At 41.5% G+C, this 20,718-nt stretch overlaps 1 protein-coding gene across 1 annotated transcript in view; it reads right to left on the bottom strand.

The window, feature by feature from the left end:
• The window catches only part of LOC139757182 (uncharacterized), an 857,301-nt gene that overhangs the window by 41,934 nt on the left and 794,649 nt on the right, over positions 1-20,718 (bottom strand). Inside the window, exons 10-11 of the mRNA XM_071677314.1 lie at positions 6,460-6,698; positions 1,929-2,207 (exon numbers count right to left, since the gene is read on the bottom strand). Of these exons, the coding sequence (XP_071533415.1) occupies positions 1,929-2,207; positions 6,460-6,698 (518 nt within the window). The remainder of the gene's footprint in view (positions 1-1,928; positions 2,208-6,459; positions 6,699-20,718) is intronic.

The following is a 20,718-nucleotide window of genomic DNA, read 5'->3' on the forward strand; positions in this document are numbered from 1 at the left end:
TTCAAAATACAATCAAAGCCTTGAAGAATTCCCCTGTATCTGGGCCTGACAACATATCAAACTTCCACATAAAATAATGGCCCAACTGCAGTCCAAGTACTTACAGATACCTTCATTTAATTCATCCCAAACATCTTAAAACCCGACAACAAAGTATGCATCTTGAAGTGAAAAATTACCCAGATCCCCTTTCTGTTATCGATCCACATCACTATAAGTACCATCAGTACCAAAGCTCATCAAAAAACCTATCCACAACAGTCACTCTTGTCTACATAATATGGTTTGAGACCCAGTTACTCCACTATTAAACTGCATAAGCACCTTAGACAATACTGAATAGCTTTCATCTACCACAAACCCTCTATCCTGCATAATACCAGAGACAGTACATATTGATAAAGCATCTGACACTGCTACAGACATGTCCTAACTCTAAATAAAGATATGTGACATACCCACCACCCTCCACAAAAAAGACTGAATGGTTAGCCAACTTCATAGCTAGCTGCTAAGCTAGAATTATCTACAAAAGTCCTTAAACTTTACAATGGAGTCCCCCAGTGTTGTAGTTCTTTCTTTTCAGTCTCTGTACATTATATCTTATTTCTTCCTGGAGATGACTGTGAAAGTCTTCTCATATGCAGATGACTTTACGATCATGTTACAGCACTGAGACACTACTCAAGAAACAATAAATGTACAATACATAATGCAATTAGACTAAGTCACACAATTCCTGCATCCACAAAGAAATCTACTGACACCCTCTTAACCACGGAGAGACATGAATCCAACCAGCATCCTCACATAACCATGAAAGGTCAAACACTTCCAGTTACCCAAACTTCAACCATATTCAGTATCATAGATAACAACCATATGCCTTTTACTCCCCATACTAACATTACATGTCACCAGTTTTTGAGGGAAAAAAATCCCTCATTATCCTCTACGAACAATACATCTGCTCCACCCTAAACTATGCCTCACCAGCTGGGTCAAAAGCAAACATAAAAAAGCTCAAAACCTCACAAAACAAGGCACTCATAACAATAACCAGCTACTTTGCAACTGCAAACATTGTAAATCTGCAGAGCAAAACATAAATACTTCCAATAAATCTCAATTCAATATGCTTGGCATTCGGCTGTTTGCAACCCTCCCATCCAAAGCACCATAAAACCATCCTCCAACCCCAAGCAGAAAAAAAGGTATATGCTTCAACAATCTACGATTACAGCCTATGTTTATAGATCCCCCTCCCGAAGAAATGTAATGTGATCAATACATAAGCATCGTAATGACTTGACAAGCTCAACAACTACCCTCCTAACCCAGTATTAAAGTTCACTCCACTAAACATACACACCTAGCTCAAAGTACGCTACTCATGAATGTATGAGTTACTCTTTCTCGTCCACATCATGGGTACTGTCCATCTCTCCAACATTGCAAACATTGATTTAACATATGACAAGATCCCCTCTTGCCCAAGATGCAACTTCTAGAATGAATACACAGAATGCTTACTCCTCAACTGTCCTGTGCTCAGACCAAAGTGATGTACACAGAGCAACATAGGACATTATATAAGCATTCTGCCTGTCCTCAAGCAGTCAAGTAACCTGACTAATCAACCACCAACATATGTGTTATGTATGTGTTTCACCTTGAATATCAAAATGTGTCAGGTGATGAAAAAATAGAAACAAACGTTTTGTGATGAATCTCCATGCACAACTCCTGTGTATGCAGGAAAAGCCATACATGTTAATGAATACCATTTCAAGGATAGGAGATAATTAATTTTTTCTGAACAAAAGACTTTACAAAAGGGCAGGTCAAGGATAGGAGCCTTTGCAAAAGCACCTTGGAGCAGAGCTTAAATATGCTGTACTAAGTATATGATTTAACACTTCACTGACCTTGTGTTCTGTGTACAGGGGTCAATTGGCTGGATGACAATGTAGGCATGAAGGAAATGCGAAGCAATCATGTCTGGGGCAAAGGGTGTGTTGGCCTCCTGAAACACCACTGCCACCATATCGTTACCAATGTGTCGCTTCCTCTCAAGCTGCTGTGAATCATTTTCCTTGTAAGGTAACAGTGTGGACACATGAAACATTATCTCTTTTTCTCGAAACACTTCATAGATGCTCTCTTCACCTGTCTGGCCAAACTGTGTGTCGAGACCTCCTTTAAATCTGTAAAAGAAGCCAGAGCTTATTAGAGGTGACAGAAGACTGCACTTGGGCAATCTAACTTCCATGTGCCAAAAAATAACATGATGTAAACGTATTTATTCATTTATTTATTTAGCTTTGTCGCTGTCTCCCGCGTTAGCAAGGTAGCGCAAGGAAACAGACAAAAGAATGGCCCAACCCACCCACATACACATGTATAAACATACATGGCCACACACGCAAATATACATACCTATACATCTCAACGTATACATATATATACACACACAGACATATACATATATACACATGTACATAATTCATACTTCTTTCTTTCATACTATTCGCCATTTCCCGCATTAGCGAGGTAGCGTTAAGAACAGAGGACTGGGCCTTTGAGGGAATATCCTCACCTGGCCCCCCTTCTCTGTTCCTTCTTTTGGAAAATTGAAAAAAAAAAAAAACGAGAGGGGAGGATTTCCAGCCACCCGCTCCCTCCCCTTTTAGTCGCCTTCTACGACACGCAGGGAATACGTGGGAAGTATTCTTTCTCCCATACTGTCTGCCTTTATTCATTCCCATTGCCATACATGAAATAACAACCCCCTCCCCCCTCATGTGCGCGAGGTAGCGCTAGGAAAAGACAACATAGGCCACATTCGTTCACTCAGTCTCTAGCTGTCATGTAATAATGCATCGAAACCACAGCTCCCTTTCCACATCCAGGCCCCACAAAACTTTCCATGGTTTAACCCAGCCGCTTCACATACCCTGGTTCAATCCATTGACAGCACATCGACCCTGGTATACCGCATCGTTCCAACTCACTCTATTCCTTGCCACCTTTCACCCTCCTGCATGTTCAGGCCCTGATCACTCAAAATCTTTTTCACTCCATCTTTCCACCTCCAATTTGGTCTCCCACTTCTCCTCATTCCCTCCACCTCTGACACATATATCCTCTTAGTCAATCTTTCCTCACTCATTCTCTCCATGTGACCAAACCATTTCAAAACACCCTCTTCTGCTCTCTCAACCACACTCTTTTTATTACCTCACATCTCTCTTACCCTATTATTACTTATTCGATCAAACCACCTCACATCACATATTGTCCTCAAACATCTCATTTCCACCACATCCACCCTCCTCTGCACAACTCTATCTATAGCCCACGCCTCACAACCATGTAACATAGTTGGGACCACTATTCCTTCAAACATACCCGATTTTGCTTTCCAAGATAATGTTCTTGACTTCCACACATTCTTCAACGCTCCCATAACATTCACCCCCACCCCACCCTATGATTCCCTTCCGCTTCCATGGTTCCATCCGCTGCCAAATCCACTCCCAGATACCTAAAACACTTCATTTCCTCCAGTTTTTCACCATTCAAACTTACCTCCTAAATGACTTGTCCCTCAACCCTACTGTACCTAATAACCATGCTCTTATTCACATTTACTCTCAGCTTTCTTCTTTCACACACCTTACCAAACTTAGCAACCAGCTTCTGCAGTTTCTCACACAAATCAACCACCAGCGCTATATTATCAGCTAACAACAACTGACTAACTTCCCAAGCTCTCTCATCCACAACAGACTGCACACTTGCCCCCTCTCCAAAACTCTTGCATTCACCTCCCTATCAACCCTATCCATAAACATATTAAACAACCATGGAGACATCACAGAGCATCTCTATCAACTCTATCATATGCCTTCTCCAGATCCATAAATGCTACATACAAATCCATTTGCTTTTCTAAGTATTTCTCGCATACATTCTTCAAAGCAAACACCTGATCCACACATCCTCTACCACTTCTGAAACCACACTGCTCTTCCCCAATCTGATGCTCTGTACATGCCTTCACCCTCTCAATCAATACCCTCCCATATAATTTCCCAGGAATACTCAACAAACTTATACCTCTGTAATTTGAGCACTCACTCTTATCCCCTTTGCCTTTGTACAATGGCACTATGCAAGCATTCTGCCAATCCTCAGGCACCTCACCATGAGTCATACATACATTAAATAACCTTACCAACCAGTCAACAATACGGTCACCCCCTTTTTAATACATTCCACGGCAATAGCATCCAAACCAGCTGCCTTGCCGGCTTTCATCTTCCACAAAGCTTTTACTACCTCTTCTCTGTTTACCGAATCATTCTCCCTAACCCTCTCACTTTGCACACCACCTTGACCAAAACACCCTATATCTGCCACTCTATCATCAAACACATTCAACAAACCTTCAAAATACTCACTCCATCTCCTTCTCACATCACCACTGCTTGTTATCACCTCCCCATTAGCCCCCTTCACTGAAGTTCCCATTTGTTTCCTTGTCTTACGCACTTTATTTACCTCCTTCCAACACATCTTTTTATTCTCCCTAAAATTTAATGATACTCTCTCACTCCAAGTCTCATTTGCCCTCTTTTTCACCTCTTGCACCTTTCTCTTGACCTCCTGCCTCTTTCTTTTATACATCTCCCACTCATTTGCATTACTTCCCTGCAAAAATCATCCAAATGCCTCTCTCTTCTCGTTCACTAATAATCTTACTTCTTCATCCCACCACTCACTACCCTTTCTAATCTGCCCTTCTCCAACGCTTCTCATGCCACAAGCATCTTTTGCGCAGGCCATCACTGCTTCCCTAAATACATCCCATTCCTCCCCCACTCCCCTTACGTCCTTTGTCCTCACCTTTTTCCATTCTGTACTCAGTCTCTCCTGTTACTTCCTCACACAAGTCTCCTTCCCAAGCTCACTTACTTTCACCACTCTTTTCCTCCCAACATTTTCTGATAACCTCTACAAATCTTCACCTTCGCCTCCACAAGATAATGATCAGACATCCCTCCAGTTGCACCTCTCAGCACATTAACATCCAAAAGTCTCTCTTTCACATGCCTATCAATTAACACATAATCCAATAACGCTCTCTGGCCATCTCTCCTACTTACATACATATACTTATGTATACCTCTCTTTTTAAACCAGGTATTCCCAATCACCAGTCCTTTTTCAGCACATAAATCTACAAGCTCCTCACCATTTCCATTTACAACACTGAGCACCCCATGTACACCAATTATTCCCTCAACTGCCACATTACTCACCTTTGCATTCAAATCACCCATCACTATAACCCAGTCTCGTGCATCAAAACTACTAACACACTCACTCAGCTGCTCCCAAAACACTTGCCTCTCATGATCTTTCTTCTCATGCCCAGGTGCATATGCATCAATAATCACCCACCTCTCCCCATCCACTTTCAGTTTTACCCAGAGTTTACTTTCTTACACTCTATCACATAATCCCACCACTCCTGTTTGAGGAGTAGTGCTACTCCTTCCCTTGCTCTTGTCCTCTCACTAACCCCTGACTTTACTCACAAGACATTCCCAAACCACTCTTCCCCTTTACCCTTGAGCTTCGTTTCACTCAGAGCCAAAACATCCAGGTTCCTTTCCTCAAACATACTACCTATCTCTCCTTTTTTCTCATCTTGGTTACATCCACACACATTTAGACACCCCGATGTGAGCCTTTGAGGAGGATGAGCACTCCCCGCATGACTCCTTCCTCTGTTTCCCCTTTCCTAAAATACAAGGAGGGGAGGGTTTCCAGCCCCCCGCCTTCTACAACACGTGAGGAATGCATGGGAAGTATTCTTTCTCCCCTATCCCCAGGGATGTAAACTTAGCACAATATAAATGTCATAGGTCTGGTTAAGTACTGTTATTTCTAGGGTATTTCTGTCTTGACATGTCATTTTTATCTTAAAAAATTCTTTTTATTCTTTCTAACCATAACAAAACACACAGGGTCAAACAAAACTAACTTGGTTCTGTCTCCGATTCTAAGCTTTTTGAATCCATAATCAAATCCTACTTTTTTTTTATAATAAAATGAATATTTGAAAGTGTACATAAAAAAATCTCTTTGGTCCATCAGTTATCTTCATTAAACATGAATTAATCATTCATTACAAAATAAGTTAATTTTTCAAAGGCATCAACAGCTAATTAATTCCTCAAGCAAACTTATGATTACGTTTTGATCAGAATTCAGCTGCGCTGACTGGAGATATGCATAACATCATACTAAGGCTTGATATTGATGTGACAATTCCTTCAGCCAAATACAATTTTCCAATGACCTGTAGACTGGATATAGAGTTTACAATACTTTTAGTGATGAACTATGAAGAACTTGCAACTTCAGAAGAAAAGTTAGAACACTTACCCTTCATGGTCTTTTAGTTTGACCCTCTGACCCATGAGGCTGAGGAACTCTTCAAAGGCAGCTAAGTGGCCCCTGTTGCTGAAGAGCTGTTCCTCCATAGTCTGGCCAAAGCGTTGGTAGATAAGACCAAACTTGAAGTGGTTCTTGAGGACATGTTCATCATATGCCAAGATGAGTTCTGGGCCTTCTGGTGTGACTACAGGATGGAAGCGTTCGACTGTCAACTCTTCCTTCAGCCTCTGTGAAGAAAAAGATGCTGTGTTTGGAAATGGAGCACTGAATATTCTTCCCAGTTAAACACATATCTTCAAAGCCATTAGTTTAGAAAAAATGGAATGTGACTATCCAAGATAATACTTTTAATCAAGCAGAACTATTCAAAATAGCTACAGGTTTTGTAACACCACAGTGCCATATTTGAAGGTTTCATCATATCGGGAAGAAATTGGTTGAGGCCAAGCTGTTTAAGTTATGCTTAATTAGGTCCAAGATTCAATAAGATTTATTTGGTGGTATGATACCACTTAAACCCTTCCAAAAGAACTCCTGGTAACCTTAAAGAAGAATAAATAATAATGACATTTATGTAAAGTTCAACAGCTATGGAGACTCTTTTGCTATTACCACCTCCTTAAGAAAGTTCCTAGAATGAACAGGAAAACTTGTCAAATCAACAAAGCATGTAAAAAGATGGCACGGCAAAAGACAGAAAAGAATCCCACAGGTTTTGTCGAATGAGAAGAGAAGTAGGTATCATAACAGTGGACTCTAATGTGCCAGTCTTCAAACAAAAAATAGTAAAAGAGTGTTATATCTGTGGATTCATGTTTTTAGCCAACAGCTCATGAGAGCAGCAATTGAAGTAAAACCTGTAGAACTGGGAGAGGGTAGCAATATTAAGGTAGACAAAGAGGGGTTTGGAGAAAGGTCATGCCATTAGAATTAATGAGGTAATAAAGAGGTGGAGGAAGAGCCACCCCATGCTTGACAGCTATACTCTGTCACATTAGCTGTGCCTTTTGTCTGCTCATGATAACCAGGCAGAATGAATCAGAGAAAACAATCCTCTACATTTTGTTTTCTTGCTCCAATCCAACAACAGCAACATTCAGTGCCTCTTCTGGCCAAACTCAGCATCAAAGCACAACTAAAACAAATGAATTAATATTGTTACATCCTCTTTCCTTTTTTTTATACAAACTGTACATGCATACAAAATGTATACAAGAATCAATGTCAAAATATATGCAGTTATATCAAGAATAAAAAGATGTTCTGGAAGGAGGTAAATAAAGTGCGTAAGACAAGGGAGCAAATGGGAACTTCAGTGAAGGGCGCAAATGGGGAGGTGATAACAAGTAGTGGTGATGTGAGAAGGAGATGGAGTGAGTATTTTGAAGGTTTGTTGAATGTGTTTGATGATAGAGTGGCAGATATAGGGTGTCTTGGTCGAGGTGGTGTGCAAAGTGAGAGGGTTGGGGAAAATGATTTGGTAAACAGAGAAGTGGTAGTAAGCTTTGCGGAAGATGAAAGCTGGCAAGGCAGCAGGTTTGGATGGTATTGCAGTGGAATTTATTAAAAAAGGGGGTGACTGGTTGGTAAGGTTATTTAATGTATGTATGACTCATGGTGAGGTGCCTGAGGATTGGCGGAATGCGTGCATAGTGCCATTGTACAAAGGCAAAGGGGATAAGAGTGAGTGCTCAAATTTCAGAGGTATAAGTTTGTTAAGTATTCCTGGTAAATTATATGGGAGGGTATTGATTGAGAGGGTGAAGGCATGTACAGAGCATCAGATTGGGGAAGAGCAGTGTGGTTTCAGATGTGGTAAAGGATGTGTGGATCAGGTGTTTGCTTTGAAGAATGTATGTGAGAAATACTTAGAAAAGCAAATGGATTTGTATGTAGCATTTATGGATCTGGAGAAGGCATATGATAGAGTTGATAGAGATGCTCTGTGGAAGGTATTAAGAATATATGGTGTGGGAGGCAAGTTGTTAGAAGCAGTGAAAAGTTTTTATGCAAGGATGCAAGGCATGTGTACGTTTAGGAATAGAGGAAAGTGATTGGTTCTCAGTGAATGTAGGTTTGCGGCAGGGGTGTGTGATGTCTCCATGGTTGTTTAATTTGTTTATGGATGGGGCTGTTAGGGAGGTGAATGCAAGATTTTGGAAAGAGGGGCAAGTATGAAGTCTGTTGTGGATGAGAGAGCTTGGGAAGTGAGTCAGTTGTTGTTCGCTGATGATACAGCGCTGGTGGCTGATTCATGTGAGAAACTGCAGATGCTGGTGACTGAGTTTGGTAAAGTGTGTGAAAGAAGAAATTTAAGAGTAAATGTGAATAAGAGCAAGGTTATTAGGTACAGTAGGGTTGAGGGTCAAGTCAATTGGGAGGGAAGTTTGAATGGAGAAAAACTGGAGGAAGTAAAATGTTTTAGATATCTGGGAGTGGATCTGGCAGCGGATGGAACCATGGAAGCGGAAGTGAATCATAGGGTGGGGGAGGGGGCGAAAATCCTGGGAGCCTTGAAGAATGTGTGGAAGTCGAGAACATTATCTCGGAAAGCAAAAATGGGTATGTTTGAAGGAATAGTGGTTCCAACAATGTTGTATGGTTGCGAGGCGTGGGCTATGGATAGAGTTGTGCGCAGGAGGGTGGATGTGCTGGAAATGAGATGTTTGAGGACAATGTGTGGTGTGAGGTGTTTGATCGAGTAAGTAACGTAAGGGTAAGAGAGATGTGTGGAAATAAAAAGAGCGTGGTTGAGAGAGCAGAAGAGGGTGTTTTGAAATGGTTTGGGCACATGGAGAGAATGAGTGAGGAAAGATTGACCAAGAGGATATATGTGTCAGAGGTGGAGGGAACGAGAAGTGGGAGACCAAATTGGAGGTGGAAAGATGGAGTGAAAAAGATTTTGTGTGATCGGGGCCTGAACATGCAGGAGGGTGAAAGGAGGGCAAGGAATAGAGTGAATTGGATCGATGTGGTATACCGGGGTTGACGTACTGTCAGTGGATTGAATCAGGGCATGTGAAGCGTCTGGGGTAAACCATGGAAAGCTGTGTAGGTAATTATATTTGCGTGTGTGGACGTGTATGTATATACATGTGTATGGGGGTGGGTTGGGCCATTTCTTTCATCTGTTTCCTTGCGCTACCTCGCAAACGCAGGAGACAGCAGCAGCAAAAAAAAAAAAAAAAAAAAAAAAAAAAAAATAAATAAATAAATCTAATAATCAGTGACACAATCAGAGGACCTTTGAGGAGTCTTGACACACCTCCCTGACCTAGTTTTTAAGTACATTGTCATTCATTACTGGAGTAACACGGTTACTGACATGGTACTCCTGTTTCTGAACAAAATTGTGAAGGCCTTCCTCATTTGCATTACCACTGGCCTTACTCTCACCTGACACCACCTGCTGCTCAGGCCTACCTTCAGCTATATCTATAACAGGGTCACCAAGCATTATTATCATTATTACTGGAGACATATGAACGTCTCATGTGACATCTATTTCTCCATATTATTTAACCAGCCTCCGTTTCTACCTCATATGACTTGGCATCTAAATGTTTAGTTACAGTTCCCTTCTTCCATCTCTTAACTCCAAGCCTAAATAGTTTAAGTCTAACAATATTACCTTCACATAATTTAAGGAAGTCATAAGCTTTAACATTGTAATAAGATGCCTGTTTATTCTGTACATATTTCAGTTTATCTACCTCATGCTTTCCAACTTTACTGTCTGGCTTCAGTAAATTTTCTACATCAGGTACAATAGTTTTGTTCTCCTACACATCATTCTATGAACAGGGCTTGTGGTGGTGCCCTGTGTGGGCATGTTCCTAATGTTCAGAAGAGCGAGATATTGGTCTTCACCATTATGTTCAGTCTTTCTTAACATGTTCTTAGCACTTTTGACAGCAGACTCAATCCTGCCATTTGCCTCGCTGTTGTAAGGCAAGATGGTCTTATAGCTGATTACCCATCTACTGTTGAACTTTGACAATGTTTCTGAGATCATCTGAGGACCATTAACACTTATCATTTCATCAGGAATACCATACCTAGCATAGAGTGCCTTGATTTTCGTAACAACACAGTGGTCATACAGTCTATCAATCTCCCAAAAGTTAGGAAAATATCTTACAGTTAAGAGGTAATACTTGCCATTTAGTTCAAACAGGTCAATGCCAATCTTTTTCCAAGGTCTGTTAGGAAGCTCATGACTTATTAGGGTTTCATTTGGAGGGGATATTTCATAAGACCTACAAGCCTCACAACTTTGCACCAAGGATTTTATTTCAGCATTCGTATTAGGCCAGAACACACTTTCCCTGGCTCTGCACAAACACCCTTCAATACCCACATGGCCAACATGCATGTCCTTTATTTTGTGCCATAAATGCTTTAATATGAAAATGTCTCTCAACCCTAGAGATAAGACCATCTTCATAAAACAATTCATCCCTCATGTCAAAATATGGTGTGACAACTCCAGGCAGTTGAGATTTCTTATCAGGCCAACCATGTTAAATAACACTTTTCAGAGTCTGCAAGGTGTTGTTCCTTTTAGTCTCTTGCCTAAGTCTATCCTATCACCAGCCATTGTTAGAAAAGTAACAGCATCACTTTTTTGAAACTCCCCATCAGAGTCCCCATTTTGAACAGGTAAGTAGGCTCTATGTGAAGTGTCAGCAACGACCACTGGTTCCCCTTCATGTACCTTACTTCAGTGGCATATGCAAGGGCTCTTATAAACATGGCCTGAAGCCTCTTTAGGGCCTTGTCAAAAGGCTTCAACACAATGCTTAAAAGCAGCTTGTGGTCTATATACACAATTACTGGTCTCCCATATGTAAACTGATGTCACTTTTCTAGTGCATTTACTATGGCAAGCATACTGACTCTGTATCAGTCAGTGCCCTACTAGTATAGCACAAAGGATGGCCTTGCAACATTACTGTGCCAATAACTGTGTTGCTAGCATACGACTGAATAACTAATTGTTACCAGGTATCAATGTACCTTAGAACTGGTACTTTTTTCAGTGAGCTTTTAATTTCCTAAAAGGCTTTAAACTCCGCATTCCCCCATTTCCGTTCAACAACCTTCCCGGCCAGATAGACAATAGGACGTAATACAATAGCTAACTTGGGCAGAAATTTAGATAGTTAACCATTCCCAACATATGATACACATCAAATTTATCCCTAGGTAGCTCCATCTTCTATTCCTGGGGATAGGGGAGAAAGAATACTTCCCATGCATTCCTCACGTCGTAGAAGGCAACTAAAGGGGACGGGAGCGGGGGGCCAGAAACCCTCCCCTCCTTGTATTTTAACTTTCTAAAAGGAGAATCAGATGGAGTCATGCGGGGAGTGCTCATCCTCCTCAAAGGCTCAGATTGGGGTGTCTAAATGTGTGTGGATGTAACCAAGATGAGAAAAAAGGAGAGATAGGTAGTATGTTTGAGGAAAGGAACCTGGATGTTTTGGCTCTGAGTGAAACAAAGCTCAAGGGTAAAGGGGAAGAGTGGTTTGGGAATGTCTTGGGAGTAAAGTCAGGGGTTAGTGAGAGGACAAGAGCAAGGGAAGGAGTAGCACTACTCCTGAAACAGGAGTTGTGGGAGTATGTGATAGAGTGTAAGAAAGTAAATTCTAGATTGATATGGGTAAAACTGAAAGTTGCTGGAGAGAGATGGGTGATTGTTGGTGCATATGCACCTGGACATGAGAAGAAAGATCATGAGAGGCAAGTGTTTTGGGAGCAGCTGAGTGAGTGTGTCAGTGGTTTTGATGCACAAGACCGGGTTATAGTGATGGGTGATTTGAATGCAAAGGTGAGTAATGTGGCAGTTGAGGGAATAATTGGTATACATGGGGTGCTCAGTGTTGTAAATGGAAATGGTGAAGAGCTTGTAGATTTATGTGCTGAAAAAGGACTGGTGATTGGGAACATCTGGTTCAAAAAGCGAGATATACATAAGTATACGTATGTAAGTAGGAGAGATGGCCAGAGAGCGTTATTGGATTACTTGTTAATTGATAGGCATGTGAAAGAGAGACTTTTGGATGTTAATGTGCTGAGAGGTGCAACTGGAGGGATGTCTGATCATTATCTTGTGGAGGCGAAGGTGAAGATTTGTAGGTTTTCAGAAAAGAAGAGAGAATGTTGGGGTGAAGAGAGTGGTGACAGTAAGTGAGCTTGGGAAGGAGACTTGTGTGAGGAAGTACCAGGAGAGACTGAGTACAGAATGGAAGAAGGTGAGAACAAAGGAGGTAAGGGGAGTGGGGGAGGGATGGGATGTATCTAGGGAAGCAGTGATGGCCAGCGCAAAAGATGCTGGTGGCATGAGAAGTGTGGGAGGTGGGTTGATTAGAAAGGGTAGTGAGTGGTGTGATGAAGAAGTAAGATTATTAGTGAAAGAGAAGAGAGAGGCATTTGGATGATTTTTGCAGGGAAAAAATGCAAATGAGTGGGAGATGTAGAAAAGAAAGAGGCAGGAGGTCAAGACACAGGTGCAAGGGTGAAAAAGAGGGGAAATGAGTTAGGGTGAGAGAGTATCATTAAATTTTAGGGAGAATAAAAAGATGTTTTGGAAGGAGGTAAATAAAGTGTGTAAGACAAGGGAGCAAATGGGAACTTCAGTGAATGGGGCTAATGGGGAGGTGATAACAAGTAGTGGTGATGTGAGAAGGAGATGGAGTGAGTATTTTGAAGGTTTGTTGAATGTGTTTGATGATAGAGTGGCAGATATAGGGTGTTTTGGTCGAGGTGGTGTGCAAAGTGAGAGGGTTAGGGAAAATGATTTGGTAAACAGAGAAGAGGTAGTAAAAGCTTTGCGGAAGATGAAAGCTGGCAAGGTTTGGATGGTATTGCAGTGAAATTGATTAAAAAAGGGGGTGACTGTATTGTTGACTTGTTGGTAAGGTTATTTAATGTATGTATGTATGCGGTTTCAGAAGTGGTAGAGGATGTGTGGATCAGGTGTTTGCTTTGAAGAATGTATGTGAGAAATACTTAGAAAAGCAAATGGATTTGTATGTAGCATTTATGGATCTGGAGAAGGCATATGATAGAGTTGATAGAGATGCTCTGTGGAAGGTATTAAGAATATATGGTGTGGGAGGCAAGTTGTTAGAAGCAGTGAAAAGTTTTTATCGAGGATGTAAGGCATGTGTACGTGTAGGAAGAGAGGAAAGTGATTGGTTCTCAGTGAATGTAGGTTTGCGGCAGGGGTGTGTGATGTCTCCATGGTTGTTTAATTTGTTTATGGATGGGGTTGTTAGGGAGGTAAATGCAAGAGTCCTGGAAAGAGGGGCAAGTATGAAGTCTGTTGGGGATGAGAGAGCTTGGGAAGTGAGTCAGTTGTTGTTCGCTGATGATACAGCGCTGGTGGCTGATTCATGTGAGAAACTGCAGAAGCTGGTGACTGAGTTTGGTAAAGTGTGTGGAAGAAGAAAGTTAAGAGTAAATGTGAATAAGAGCAAGGTTATTAGGTACAGTAGGGTTGAGGGTCAAGTCAATTGGGAGGTGAGTTTGAATGGAGAAAAACTGGAGGAAGTGAAGTGTTTTAGATATCTGGGAGTGGATCTGTCAGCGGATGGAACCATGGAAGCGGAAGTGGATCATAGGGTGGGGGAGGGGGCGAAAATTTTGGGAGCCTTGAAAAATGTGTGGAAGTCGAGAACATTATCTCGGAAAGCAAAAATGGGTATGTTTGAAGGAATAGTGGTTCCAACAATGTTGTATGGTTGCGAGGCGTGGGCTATGGATGGAGTTGTGCGCAGGAGGATGGATGTGCTGGAAATGAGATGTTTGAGGACAATGTGTGGTGTGAGGTGGTTTGATCGAGTAAGTAACGTAAGGGTAAGAGAGATGTGTGGAAATAAAAAGAGCGTGGTTGAGAGAGCAGAAGAGGGTGTTTTGAAATGGTTTGGGCACATGGAGAGAATGAGTGAGGAAAGATTGACCAAGAGGATATATGTGTCGGAGGTGGAGGGAACGAGGAGAAGAGGGAGACCAAATTGGAGGTGGAAAGATGGAGTGAAAAAGATTTTGTGTGATCGGGGCCTGAACATGCAGGAGGGTGAAAGGAGGGCAAGGAATAGAGTGAATTGGAGCGATGTGGTATACAGGGGTTGACGTGCTGTCAGTGGATTGAATCAAGGCATGTGAAGCGTCTGGGGTAAACCATGGAAAGCTGTGTAGGTATGTATATTTGCGTGTGTGGACGTGTGTATGTACATGTGTATGGGGGGGGGGGGGTTGGGCCATTTCTTTCGTCTGTTTCCTTGCGCTACCTCGCAAACGCGGGAGACAGCGACAAAGTATAAAAAAAAAAAAAAAAAAAAAAAAATGATTCATGGTGAGGTGCCTGAGGATTGGCGGAATGCTTGCATAGTGCCATTGTACAAAGGCAGAGGGGATAAGAGTGAGTGCTCAAATTACAGAGTTATAAGTTTGTTGAGTATTCCTGGTAAATTATATGGGAGGGTATTGATTGAGAGGGTGAAGGCATGTACAGAGCATCAGATTGGGGAAGAGCAGTGTGGTTTCAGAAGTGGTAGAGGATGTGTGGATCAGGTGTTTGCTTTGAAGAATGTATGTGAGAAATACTTAGAAAAGCAAATGGATTTGTATGTGGCATTTATGTATCTGGAGAAGGCATATGATAGAGTTGATAGAGATGCTCTGTGGAAGGTATTAAGAATATATGGTGTGGGAGGCAAGTTGTTAGAAGCAGTGAAAAGTTTTTATCGAGGATGTATGGCATGTGTACGTGTAGGAAGAGAGGAAAGTGATTGGTTCTCAGTGAATGTAGGTTTTCGGCAGGGGTGTGTGATGTCTCCATGGTTGTTTAATTTGTTTATGGATGGGGCTGTTAGGGAGGTGAATGCAAGAGTTTTGGAAAGAGGGGCAAGTATGCAGTCTGTTGTGGATGAGAGAGCTTGGGAAGTGAGTCAGTTGTTGTTCGCTGATGATACAGCGCTGGTGGCTGATTCATGTGAGAAACTGCAGAAGCTGGTGACTGAGTTTGGTAAAGTGTGTGAAAGAAGAAAGTTAAGAGTAAATGTGAATAAGAGCAAGGTAATTAGGTACAGTAGGGTTGAGGGTCAAGTCAACTGGGAGGTAAGTTTGAATGGAGAAAAACTGGAGGAAGTAAAGTGTTTTAGATATCTGGGAATGGATCTGGCAGCAGATGGAACCATGGAAGCGGAAGTGAATCAAAGGGTGGGGGAGGGGGCGAAAATTCTGGGAGCCTTGAAGAATGTTTGGAAGTTGAGAACATTATCTCAGAAAGCAAAAATTGGTATGTCTGAAGGAATAGTGGTTCCAACAATGTTGTATGGCTGCAAGGCGTGGGCTATGGATAGAGTTGTGCGCAGGAGGGTGGATGTGCTGGAAATGAGATGTTTGAGGACAGTATGTGGTGTGAGGTGGTTTGATCGAGTAAGTAATGTAAGGGTAAGAGAGATGTGTGGAAATAAAGAGTGTGGTTGAGAGAGCAGAGGAGGGTGTTTTGAAATGGTTTGGTCACATGGGGAGAATGAGTGAGGAAAGATTGACCAAGAGGATATATGTGTCAGAGGTGGAGGGAACAAGAAGTGGGAGACCAAATTGGAGGTGGAAAGATGGAGTGAAAAAGATTTTGAGTGATCGGGGCCTGAACATGCAGGAGGGTGAAAGGCGTGCAAGGAATAGAGTGAATTGGAACGATGTGGTATACCAGGGTCGACGTGCTGTCAATGGATCGAACCAGGGCATGTGAAGCGTCTGAGGTAAACCATGGAAAGTTCTGTGGGGCCTGGATGTGGAAAGGGAGCTGTGGTTTCGTTGCATTATCACATGACAGTTAGAGACTGAGTGTGAACGAATGGGGCCTTTGTTGTCTTTTCCTAGCATTACCTCGCACACATGAGGGGGGAGGGGGCTGTTGTTCCATGTGTGGCGAGGTGGCGATGGGAATAAATAAAGGCAGACAATATGAATTATGTACATTTGTATATATGTATATGTCTGTGTGTGTGTATATATGTGTACACTGAGATGTATAGGTATGTATATTTGCGTGTGTGGACGTGTATGTATATACATGTGTATGTGGTTGGGTTGGGCCATTCTTTCGTCTGTTTCCTTGTGCTACCTCGCTAACGCGGGAGACAGCGACAAAGCAAAATAAATAAATAGATAAATAAGCTCCATCTTCATTACGGCCTCCACCTTTTTAGGATAGGGCCCAAGTCCCTTACTTGCCACCACATGCCCCATGAAATTAACCTCAAGCATACAAAATTGACTTTTCTTTAGACTGAATCTTATTCCTACCCCAGCACACCTCTCGTCATGGCTTGTCTCATCACCATACACTAGTACATCACCTGCTATACACTGCACACCCTCCAGGTCTTCTAGAGTTGGGTGCAATTTTCTTTTGTTGGAAGATTTCACTGCTCACCCTCAGGTTAATGGGTAAATGCAACCATCTGTACCTCTCAAATGTAGCACCAACACGTTACAATAGCTGAATCAAAGAAGAAGAGGCAATCCTCGACATTTTGAATTTTCGTTTCACTACAACAACAATAACAACTTACAGCGCCTCTCATGGCCAAACTCGGCAACAAAACAAAACAACATAGCTTTGCGTAAACGCAACTAAAAGGAATGAATATTTTTACATATTCCATAATATTGTTACATATTCCATACTATGGCAAATGAGACCCTTGTAAATATGATATAGCTTCTCACAAAAGAAAATATTATGGCTACTATACAAGGCTTTTGGGAAGTATAAGTAAAGTTCGTTAAGGGGGGGGGGGATTTCACGTAGAGTGGAAGACATGTTTATGCCCAGCATATTCATGTTATTGTAGTGATGAATTGTGGTGTTTTGAAATTGAAAAGAGGGAAATAAGTGGCACACGAAGAGACGAATATTAACAAAATTCACCCAGGTCTGTGCTTTCCCTGTTACGAGGTACTACACAGGCCCAAATCAAGAGAGGGAGGATCATAAGGAGAAACGTAAGAGCTCAGTTACTAACTCCAGATAATCATTAAGAGTTTTACATGCAGTTTTTACAATAGTTTTACATGCAGATGTTTTAGTATTGACGGCAGATAACATCGATACCATAGTTTTACTTGTAGATATTCTTCAGCAGTCGCTCTGTAACCTCTTTAGATGTTCATCAGCAGATGCTCTACATTACATGTTCATCAACAGATGCTCTACATTACATGTTCATCAACAGATACTCTACATTACATGTTCATCAGCAGATACTCTACATTACATGTTCATCAGCAGATACTCTACATTACATGTTCATCAACACATGCTCTACATTGCATGCTCATCAGCAGATACTCTACATGTTCATCAGCAGATGCTCTACATTACATGTTCATCAGCAGATGCTCTACATTACATGTTCATCAACAGATGCTCTACATTACATATTCATCAGCAGATGCTCTACAATTCTAGTTCTAGTTGATTTATAGTACTACATGTAAATATCAGTCAGCAGGTACTCTATAATACTTGTGTCAAGGTCCATCAATTGACAGATATTCATTAAGTGGTGCCAAATAATACTAGTTCTAGATGCTCATTTGGAGGTTCTGTATGCCACTAACTGTAGATGTTCATCAGAAAGTGCTTTACATAGAATTGTGCTGTCTAAATTATTATAGGAAAAAAAAGCCATTTTTGCCAAATAATACTAGTTCTAGATGCTCATTTGGAGGTTCTGTATGCCACTAACTGTAGATGTTCATCAGAAAGTGCTTTACATAGAATTGTGCTGTCTAAATTATTATAGGAAAAAAAAGCCATTTTTGCCAAATAATACTAGTTCTAGATGTTCATTTGGAGGTTCTGTATGACACTAACTGTAGATGTTCATCAGAAAGTGCTTTACATAGAATTGTATTGTCTAAATTATTATAGGAAAAAAAAGGCCATTTTTGCCAAATAATACTAGTTCTAGATGTTCATTTGGAGGTTCTGTGTGACACTAACTGTAGATGTTCATCAGAAAGTGCTTTACATAGAATTGTGTGGTCTAAATCATTATAGGAAAAAAAAGGGGCAAACAAGCGTCCACCTGGTATACCAGTAAATAGAAACGAATGAAAAAAAAGCCTCAATCTGTGTGCGATCTTGCCATGAGCTTCATCTGGCTAGCTACCACCAGCTGTTGTATTGAGCAGTCGGTCGCGCCGTTATGGCAACCCAAACCCGGGTTAGGCCCTCCCAGTGGGGAGGCAAGCGGCCGAGCGCAGCAGCCACAGGCGACGCCACAAACATTTTAAGGTTTTACGTTTAAACAGAAGCATACGTGTGATGAAAAAGTCTTTGAAAAAAAACAGAATAAATGTTCAGTTTTCTATATATAAAATCTTGGCAACATACATAGCTTTAACAGAAAAATGCACGTAATATAACATTGCCCTTGGTTCCTGCCTTCCATAAATCATAAAATGTTTATAAAACATTCACTGTAACGCCTACAATTTCTTACAGAATTAGTGAATTACACGATTATGGAAAATAATTGCAAAAGGCAGGTATAAGAAATCTCTGAATGAAAGATTACTTGGTTTAAGAGAGAGACTTTGACGAACATGCAACGCGCTGTGAGGACATTTTCCACTCACATCTGCAGGCAGGGAGGCCACGAATGGCAAACAAGGAAGTGAAGTTAATCCATCTGTTCGTGTTAATGCGCATACCGTTAGGTTTGAGGATACCTTATATATATAAGTACGTACGGAGGCCAATAATGGCAAACCCAGAGATCAAGTAAGCCACCGCGTGTGGTCACTGCATTATTTAAGCACATTGCTCGGTCGTACGGCAGCGACAAATAGTAAAACGCACGAGTGAAGGATATTTTGTTTTGAAGGCGCCAAGTATACCGTTCATACCTATAGTTGGAATCCATCTGAAGCTAAGTAACTGGATGGTTTATACGTAATTCATTTGAAACCTAATTAAAAGAACAGCTTTGTTTTCAAACTCTCTTCTCGTGATTGTGTATGGACATCAGATAGCATCATCCAAGTACCTGTGTGGGAGCTGGCCGAGTGTTTATGTGTGAGTATGTAGTATCACATGAAATAAAGATGCAGCCGGAACAGCAAGAGGAAGTGGCTTCCCAAAGGCAGGAAGAGAGGGAGGGGCTTACGCACTGAACTTGCAAACAATGTCCATTACCAGCGTCGACTGAGCGACGCTTCCGTTCGTTTACACAGTAGCGAGCAACATCTCTAGCCTCGTATCGAAAGATCACTCAGCAATTACGCGATCAAAAAGAATATAGTGTTCATGATAATGACACCTTACTCCGGATCTACTGGTCTTTTTTTTTTTTTTTAAATGTTAAGGATCTACAATAACCATAAGTTCATTCATTAGGCAATTCATGAAATTTAAATGGGTTACGGAAACGACAGAGCATCTTCATGCATAGGCCATAAATGCAGAGCATAAATGTTTTACAGGATTTGACTGTAGACGAAATTAGCTCATTGTTCTCTGATCTGATGGAAAATCAGCACTCATCTCTGGCGTACGGTTAGAACGCATATACGAAAGTGAATTTAAGTTGGTCATTCATTACCCTAATATTACTTTTGCACATCACTGTATTGCTGTTACTGGCATACTCCTGAGCTTCAAGGCCCTTACAACTTTGACAGACACTATAAACTTGCAGTGCTTAACTCTGAAGCAACAGGAGCAGCAAACTACAGAGTTGTGAAACATACTCGCCAGCCATCCCTGATGACGCTAAAAGCCTTACTAATATTGATGTGTCCCTTACCACTTCAGTACCACGTCTGGAACAAAGTTCCAATCACTTGCTCTCTGTTACCATGCCTAACTCCCTTAACCAGCCGTCCACACAGGCTTTTTTAGGTTGTTTCTTGAAGCCACAGACCAGCCTTTGTTCTCATCCTTTGGACAGAGTGCGAAATGGATAGTCTCCACTTGCCTTGTACATTTGTTATTAGTTTCGTACAAGTTCTTCCTAGGAACAACAGGCCCAACACAAAAAAGAAAGCAGTAAAGCGTAATATGGACTATCTAAGCTTAAGCTTGGTTCTCAAGAGGTTCGACACATTCAGCACTCTTCAAGCTCACCTCTTGACCCTGCCCAACCACAGGTCCAGGGCAAGTGCTGTCCTCTGGGAAGTGGTCGTAACTTTCAAAATTCCCGGACTTCATGCGCAAGT

Source organism: Panulirus ornatus, chromosome 25 (assembly GCF_036320965.1).
Source record: "Panulirus ornatus isolate Po-2019 chromosome 25, ASM3632096v1, whole genome shotgun sequence".
Lineage (NCBI taxonomy): Eukaryota > Metazoa > Arthropoda > Malacostraca > Decapoda > Palinuridae > Panulirus > Panulirus ornatus.